We start from the raw sequence: 8,727 nt of genomic DNA on the forward strand, positions 1-8,727 counted from the left end.
CACATTGTCCCTTGTAAGTCTCAATTATTTGGGGCATAGAAAAGAACATACTTAGCACAATTTGGTTATGAAAAATCTGAATCTCATAAGGGTTGATGATTAACTGAGATCACATATCAAGGGAGTGAAAGAATTATATATTTAACCTGTTGACCAAGACCCAAGTATTTTACTTCTCATCTACTCAGACAGCTGCCCCAAGATTTTTTCAGTGGGAAATCTTGAGAATGTAGGTTATTTAAAACCTCCTCCCTAGTCCAAACTTGCGAAGAATTCTTAGACGAATCTGCTTTGTCCTGACACTGTAGACAATAGGGTTAAGTACTGGGGGGAAAAGCAGGTAAATATCAGCCATGATAAGGTGAACTATGGAAGACAGATGTTTCCCAAAGCGATGGACCATTGACACCCCAATAACTGGCACAAAGAAAATGAGCACCACGCAGATATGGGACACACATGTGTTGAGGGCCTTATGCCGCTCTTCATGAGATGCGATGCCCAAAACAGCATTCAGAATCAGAACATAAGAAAGAAGTATGAAGACTGAATCCACGCCCAGTGTGGTGATAACTACGCATAGTCCATAGACACTGCTGATTCTGGCATCTGAACAGGATAATTTCAGAACATCTTGGTGCAAACAAAAGGCATGTGAAAGGACATTGACATGGCAGTAGTGATAACGTCTCAGGAGCAAAGGTGTAGGAAGTACAACACCCATGCTTCTTAGCAAGCAGGCCAAACCAATCTTGCCTATTACACTGTTGTTAAGGATTGTGGTGTAGTGCAGTGGACGACAGATAGCAACAAAACGGTCGAAGGCCATGGCCAATAGCACCGAGGACTCCAGGAATGTGAATGTGTGGATGAAGAAGAGCTGAGCATAGCAAGCACTTTCCTGGATCTCCCGAGCATCCAGCCATAACACAGCAAACATGGTGGGAAGTGTGGACATGGACATACCTAGGTCAGTCAGTGCTAAGATGGAAAGGAAGTAATACATGGGTTGGTGGAGTGAGGACTCTATCCAAATGACAGAGAGGATGGTGACATTACCAATAAATGCTACCAAGTACACAAAACAGAATGGGATTGAGAACCAAGAATGGACATACTCCAATCCAGGAAATCCCCTCAGAATAAATATGGGCTCTATAGTGTTATTGTTACTCCAGACCACCATGGTGACCTTTGGCAAACAGTAAAGAATGTTTTCTCTTTTTTCCTTCAAAATTATCCCGTGTGAACATGAACAGTGCAATCAGGATACAGTGTATCTTTCCTCTAACCTCACAGAGATAGGAAGGATGTACTTCTAAAGGTTCTTACATGAGAATCAGTTCCCAGTAGAGCACCAAATTCCAGAGCAAAAAGTGTGTACCATACAATCTGGTCATCTCTGACAATAAATCTGATGAATTTGCACTGAGGACACTAAAAATTAAAGCAGTAGAAGAGTAGATAAAGACATTTTTATCAAACATTATAATAATAAAACTATAGAAAAGACAGAGTAAATGTTTATGAATTTGCATTAAGTTTCCTGTCAATGATGTTCTTGAGTTATCTTTTGTTGCTTCTACACAGTCTCTTAATTCATAACAACTGAACTGTTCCCAAGGAGTAAAATAATTTCCCTTCATATTTAGTTTTATTTAATACTTTATAATATTTTAAAGATTGAGAATATTTAATATTTTAATAATAAAAAATAAATGTCACATTATATAAAATGGAGACACGAAAAAGAGTAAAGTTCATAATCCTAGCACACTTGCATATTTTTTGCTGTTTTATATAGCAATTCTTCCTTCATCTAAACTCCTCTCAGTTGCAGGATAAGTATTTATTATGATCAATATATCATAAGGTTACAATGTAACTATTAAAACTCTTCCTATATCACTTCCCACAAAATAAAATTAAAACAATATATTTAAATTAAACATCTGTTAGTAATAGTGGATAATATCTGCTTCATTTCTATTGATCTTCTCCTGCATTTTTCTTTCAAAATGATGCCTATAATCCTATTTTTTTAAACATTCAACTTAAATATTAAATGTTTTTCCAATTTTATGACCCAGTTCATGTACCTCCATGAACCCAGAGCAATCCCAGAGATGTCACCTTTAGCATCCACCATCAATACCTCTTAGAAACCATCAATTTTTTTTTCCTTTTTCAAAATAGAATTCTAATGTCTGGCCTTACTTCCTCCCATCAGTCTTCACTGTGATCACCTCTGCTGATGCTGGTCTTGCTATTCCCCAGGCTGATAACACTGGTCACAGCAGCTAAGCCCTGTGGAATTCTCTGTCCCTTCAGTTCTCTGCTTCCTTATTTTAGCCCTGTCTAATGCTGTTGACTGTCCTTGAGAAAATTCTTCACTTACCCCATCTTTTCTCTTTTTTTTTTCTCTCTCTCATTATAGAAAGAAAGAGAGAGAGCAAGCTTCACCAACTGAGCCATCCAGGTGCCCTTACTTCCTCCAACCCTTAAGGTCAGACATCTCTTCTGCAACATCTCAGCATCTCCCTTATCCTACCTTGTAGACACTTAGTGTCTGAACTCTTAAAAGATTTCAGCTCTGGCCTGAAGTGAAGATCTTTCCAAATGTAGCTCCAGATTGTTCATTGGTTTCATTTGTCCAGTACTGACATTTTATTGTCTCTATTTTATCTCATAAAACTTCTTTTTTTTTTAATTTCCCCCCTTGGTAGATTCTTATCTGCATTTTTTTTATAGTGTTAACACTGAAAGTTCTCCAGGCTGAATAATCTGTAATTCCAAAGAACTCTTCAGCTTAGAATCTACAATCTGAAGAACAGAAGGAAATACCAAACCATCTTTTCCATGTAGTAAGACAGACTTGCCATTTTCTCCTTTTTCCCCCAAGCCCAGGCATCCCATCACCTAGGAGTGAGACACCTCCCTGGTCCTTTTCTCCAGTCCTAAGGGTCCCAAACTGAACATTCACTGGGGCCCTTGTCTTGGAGAAAGCAGTCAGCTAAGCAATTCTGCATCTACCAGGCAGAATATCAGTTCCATGCATTTATTTTTCTTTACCTCCAAGTAACATTTTTCTCTCTGGTCTTCAAAATCTACTAAAGTCCCCAGCTGCCTTTCTTTTTTCTTCCTCCTCACTCAGAAATATTTCTTCTAATTTCTGTTCTAAAGCTCAACTCATGAAAACACTCTAGACTTTAACATTGAAGTATACAGCATACATGGGCATGTGTGTGCACACACACACCCACACACTTACACACCCACACACCCACACACCCACACAAAGAGAATGTATTGTGGCCACAAAAGGTAAGTAGTTTACTCCATGCCAGGAAATCATTCTATGCTTTCTCTTTCAACTTTGATATAAATCACATTTTCTTTAATTCTAAAGTGGATCACTGGTGTTTAGAAATGGTTTTCTCCCTGGTCTGAGCCCTCTAAATTCAGATTGCAAGGTTTAGAAAACTTCAGTTGCAGACCTGTGCATAGATTTAAAGCTCAGACATTTGTGCTCTTTCTTGTCTTTCTCTCTCACCAAGTAGCTGTCATATCTTTCATTCTTTCTCAGTCCCTTTATGATTGTCTTTTCTCTGTTCATTTTTTTATGACTCTGTGTCTATGTCATTCACAATGATTCTTTGTGGTTCTTGACTTATTTTAACACAACTTAGTAATGGTAAAGTAAGAAAGAAATAGTCAAAAGAGGCTGAGATTCATTTCAAGGCATTTCAAGGGCAGAGCATGAAAAGACTCACATCGCACACTCACCTATTCCAATTAAGGGAGAGCCGCTGAGGGTGAGGACACCATTTTACCACAGCCTCTCTGGGATCTTGCTGTGGTTCTCAAAAAATCCCTTCTTCCCACTGACTAGCCTATATTAAAATTGTTGGAAAAAGACATTATGATATGTCATACACTTCATATTGTTTTTAAACCTGTTCTAAAGAAAATGACACTCACTTTCCCCTCCTGCATAAATTATGCATTGTCTGAATGATTTTACTCTCTTTGGCCTTTGTATAATAACACAAATTGTGCCAAAATCTACCTGCTGTTTATTTGTAATTTAAAAATTATACTTACCTGACTTTATAAGATTATCACATCAGTATGAATGCTTAATCACATAACCAGGAGCCATTTTCCCAAAGGATCCAGTTTCCTTGTGTCTTTCTCTACCTAAACTTTCCTCCATTGGAGGTAAAATCATATTCTCTTTCTGTTTCTATCTCTGGGGCTTTCTCTCTCTCTGCCACTTTAGTTTCTAAACATCTTTATCCTTCTTAATCTTCCCCTTGCTGCCATTTTCTTGTATTTTATTTCACCTAAATCTGTGTCCTTTCACAAATTTAGGAAACAACAAGTGTAACTATCTTTTTCCAGCCCTTTTATTGCCCCTGTATTCTTGTTTTTTTGCTTTTAGTTCTGTTTCAGTTTAGCCCTCACTTGAGAAGAACTCCCTTCTCTATCTGAAAGTCACTTGTGTACTGGTTACAGATGCTACTATTATGATTATCCATGAACCTCAGGTCCTGAAAACCTTTGATTCCATGAACAGTGAGGCTTGAATACTTTTACTTCTCTATAAATACTCCTGGTTTCTCCCAGGATAGAAAAGTAGGGTTGGTGTCAGAGTCTGATGGGTCCTCAGAGATGAAATTAATATAAACAACCTTTAAGCACAGCTGTTGCAAGAGCATATGATTATGATACTGGAAATTGTATAAATGGCTCCCTCCTTCTCTCTCCACCACTCCCTGTCCTTACTTTCAAATGTAACAGTTTTCTCTCCTTGAATGAGCATTTGAGAATCGAAGAATAACTACTCCATCCCAGAGGGATATTGAAACTTCAGCTTCACTAGGGATATCCATATAGAACTGTGGTAATTAAGTGCAGAGAGCCCTTCTGTTTCAAGGTACTTACAAGTTCTCACTGAACAGGATATTCATAGGGTTATGTACCTAATAATCATTTATTAAGCAACAACAGGATTCAGGTCTCCACACTAACTTCTGTAGAGGCAAAACGATTATCTAGTTCTTCACTACTTTCACTGTGCTTAGTACTGAACATGACTTCTTAATACATTCTTTTTTTTAAGCTTATACCTGACAATCCACCTCTTTGCACTTCCTTATGAATTTTATAGACAGCTTATCAATTTCCATCCACTAAAATCTGTATTGGGACTTTCATTGTGAATATATCAAATCCATAGCTCTATTTTGGGAGAATTGAAAGTTTTAGGTTACCAGGTCTTCCAATCTGAGAACACAGACCTCAATTAATTGAGGTCTTTATTTTTTCTCAGTATTGTTTTATGCTTCACAAATAAGAACTATTATATATCTTACATTATATTTATTCCTAGCTATTTGATACTAATTTATGCTAATATGAATAGCACTTATAAATTATCTTTTTCTAAATCTTTGGTTCTGACATATATGTGTGTGTCTCTCTCTCGCTCTCTCTCTCTCTCTCTCTATATATATATATGTACATATATATAAATAATGACTGCAAGATGCCTTTGGCAAGAACTATTAGCTATCTTTGAGGGAAAAAATAAAAAGTTTATTACTTATAGGACCAGTAAATTACATGGCAACACCTGGGGCAACATAGCAAGGTGTGGGGTAGAGGTTGGGGGAGGGGAGAGAGCCCACTTCTGCACAGGGGCCCGGAGTTCTTCTCTATTGGACTAGAGTTTCTTGGGCTCACTCTTTATTGGTGATTTCTTAAAATTTAAATTCAATTAATTAACATATTGTGTAGTATTATTTTCAGGGGTAAAATTTAGTGATTCATCAGTTGCATATAACACCTGGTGCTCATTATATCGAGTGCCTTCCTTAATGCCCATCACCCAGTTACCCCATCCCCCACCCACCTCCCCTCCAGCAGCCCTCAGTTTATTTCATAGAGTTAAGCATCTCTTATAGTTTGTCTCACTCTCTGATTTCATCTTATTTTTTCCCTCCCTTCCCCTATGTTCATCTGTTTTGTTTCTTTAATTTCACATATGAGTGAAATCATATGATAATTTATTGGTGAATTCAAAACTTAAGAGCTGGAATTTAGAGAGAAGACAAAAAGCACGTGGCACAAATGGTCAGTCAACTAAGGAGTCTCAGAGGGAGTGGGGAGGGAGGGCATTGGTTTAGTTGACCTTGTTCTCTATCTAGTTGTGTGGCTGGCAAAGTGTTTACCTGAAATAGTCATCTTTGAAATGAATGCCTCTTTAAAGTGGAGGCTTAATCAAAGCTTAAGTCAGGTACTTGTATCACAAAAAAGAGAAACTAACTGTCAGGGTTTACACTGCAATTGATTCAGTGCACTGGTTAAGATCCCTGGTATAGTGTTGAGCAGAAGTGATGAAAGTTATGTTATTTTCCCTCTATTGCTCTCACACGTAAGGTGCTCACCATTTCCTTATTAATGTATGTTTGCTAGGATTTTTTTTTGTAACACTTTTATCAGAGAACATGTTACTTTCTCTTGTTTATTTGATTAAATATTTTACCCAGAATAGATATTGAATTTCATAAAGTTATTTTATGTCCATTGAGACTTGTGATTTTTATGATTCATATGATTTTCCTTCATTATCCTATTAAGGTGATTAATTATATTGATTGATTTTCAAATATCACCCTTACATTTCTGGAACAAACCCAACTTAGACATGTTACTTGACCTCCCCTTATTTATTAGCAGGTTTAATTTGTTAATATTTTGTTCAGGATCTTCACATCTAAGTTCATCAGTGAGAGTACCCTGAAATTTTCCTTATTTATAATGTTTTTGTCATGTTTTACAGAAAATAACCTTTCGTGTTTTCATGAAAATAACCTAAGAAAATTTTTTTCCTACTGGAATATTTTGCATATGGTTGGCATGATGTCTTTATTAAATGGCTATCCAGGGATAGTTTTATGTATAGTTTTGATAGATAATAATTAAAAGACTGTTCAGATTTTCTTCTTTTCTGTTTTGAAAATACTTGTGAAGAAATATAATTATAGATTATATTTTTAAGCATTTGTAGGGCTACTTGGATTTTCTAGTTATCCTTTTACTTGTTTTTATAAGCTATGTTTAAGAATGTATATTTTAGGTATGTATTTTGATATTTATTAACTAGAAATTACTCATTACACATCTTTATGATTTTTCAATGTCTTCAGGAGTGTCAAAATATTGCCTTTTTTCATTACTGATGTTGGTTTTATATGCATTGTCTCTTTTACACTTGCCAATCATACCACAGATAATTTCAGGGATCTTTCAAAAAGTCAATTGTCTGAATTTTGGTTCTCAAAAGTAAATATTAAGAGAATTTGGGATGTAAAGTGTAGATACTTTGTCTAGAAAGCACGAAAGCTACCTACTTTGGTCATTTCTTTGAGTCTCAACTTTATCATTGCATCTCCATGTGCATGTAATTAATCTGTTTTCTTTCTCCTTTAGTCTCTCTCATGTCAGTTTCATTCTTAGAACAAGAAATCTAAAGTCTATTTAAATAAATTTAGAGAAATTAAAGAAATTTGAAGAAATTTAAAAATTGAGTTATAAGGAGGTTAAATATATTTACTGAAACTTTCAGAGCTAATAAGTGGATAGGCCACCATCCTAACACTTGGTCTCTATAGCTTTAATCTTCAATACAGCATAAAGAACATTCCTCAAATGCTACCCATGTAATTACATATGAAAGACTTATTCCTATTCTTATTTTTTTTCCTTACCTTTTCAGCTAACTTGAGACTTCTATGGCCATATCTGTTAGTTTTCCATTCTAATATACTCTTCTCTCTTGCCTTGATCACAGTGCCAGAATATATGAAATGCTGAGATATACCAAATTGTAAGAACAAATTTTTACCCTTGAAAACGATCTTTATGGGGACCCAGAAGTATTGACTCAGCTGTCTTAAATGGAATCCATTCTTTAGGGATTAGTTTAAGCAGTCCCCAATGCTATGTTAAGGCCTTGAATTCTTTGATCTCCCAGTGAAATCACTAAAACCCAGGTTGAATGATTCTTCTGTGTTAACATTGGGGTATTTCAGATGACCATCTTTCTCCTTATGAGGACAGAAGAAGACAGTAAACTCCAAGTGGAATTTCCTGTCCAGATATCCTCCCTTCCAGCAGGCACAGACCATAGGGTTGCTGGATTATTTTGATATCATCACCATCAAGATGGAAGGTTGTAGAGTCCCAATTCACATATCTGGGATACATTATGGAGTTCAGACTCTTGAAGTTCAGCAGGCCCTGAGAATGGCCAAGCTCATGAATAGCAACAAGGAACAAACTAAATCCTGAAAAGGTACCGACAAATGTGTACATATTAACTATGCATAAAGAAGGCAGAAAAAGAAGGGAGGAAAAAAGAACAGAAAAGGAAGAAATAAAAAATATTAGAGAGCAAGATAAAGGCAAGCAGAGAGAGATGGAATCTAGTGGGAAACAGAATGGCAGAATAGATGGACAGATAAACTGGAAGTGAACGAGAAGCATGGAGAAAATTGAGGCAACAATAAATGGAAACAAAGTCATAACAGAGAAAAGAAAATGTGACAATGTGTTCATGATAGGAGCATCTTTGTTCAGAAATGATCCCAACTGCCCCCACTCAAGTTTAGGAGACCCAGTTCCTCAACCAAACCTTCCCACCTCACCCTGACACTAAGT

At 36.4% G+C, this 8,727-nt stretch overlaps 1 protein-coding gene across 1 annotated transcript; it reads right to left on the minus strand.

The window, feature by feature from the left end:
- Positions 1–238: 238 nt before the first annotated feature.
- On the minus strand, positions 239–1,195 carry LOC101680432 (olfactory receptor 51L1). The gene has a single exon (XM_004768208.2). It carries the CDS (start codon positions 1,184–1,186, stop codon positions 239–241), a length of 948 nt encoding a protein of 315 aa, XP_004768265.1. The 5' UTR covers positions 1,187–1,195.
- Positions 1,196–8,727: the final 7,532 nt, after the last annotated feature.

Source organism: Mustela putorius, unplaced genomic scaffold (genome assembly GCF_011764305.1).
Source record: "Mustela putorius furo isolate JIRA1106 unplaced genomic scaffold, ASM1176430v1.1 tig00003987_pilon_pilon_pilon, whole genome shotgun sequence".
Lineage (NCBI taxonomy): Eukaryota > Metazoa > Chordata > Mammalia > Carnivora > Mustelidae > Mustela > Mustela putorius.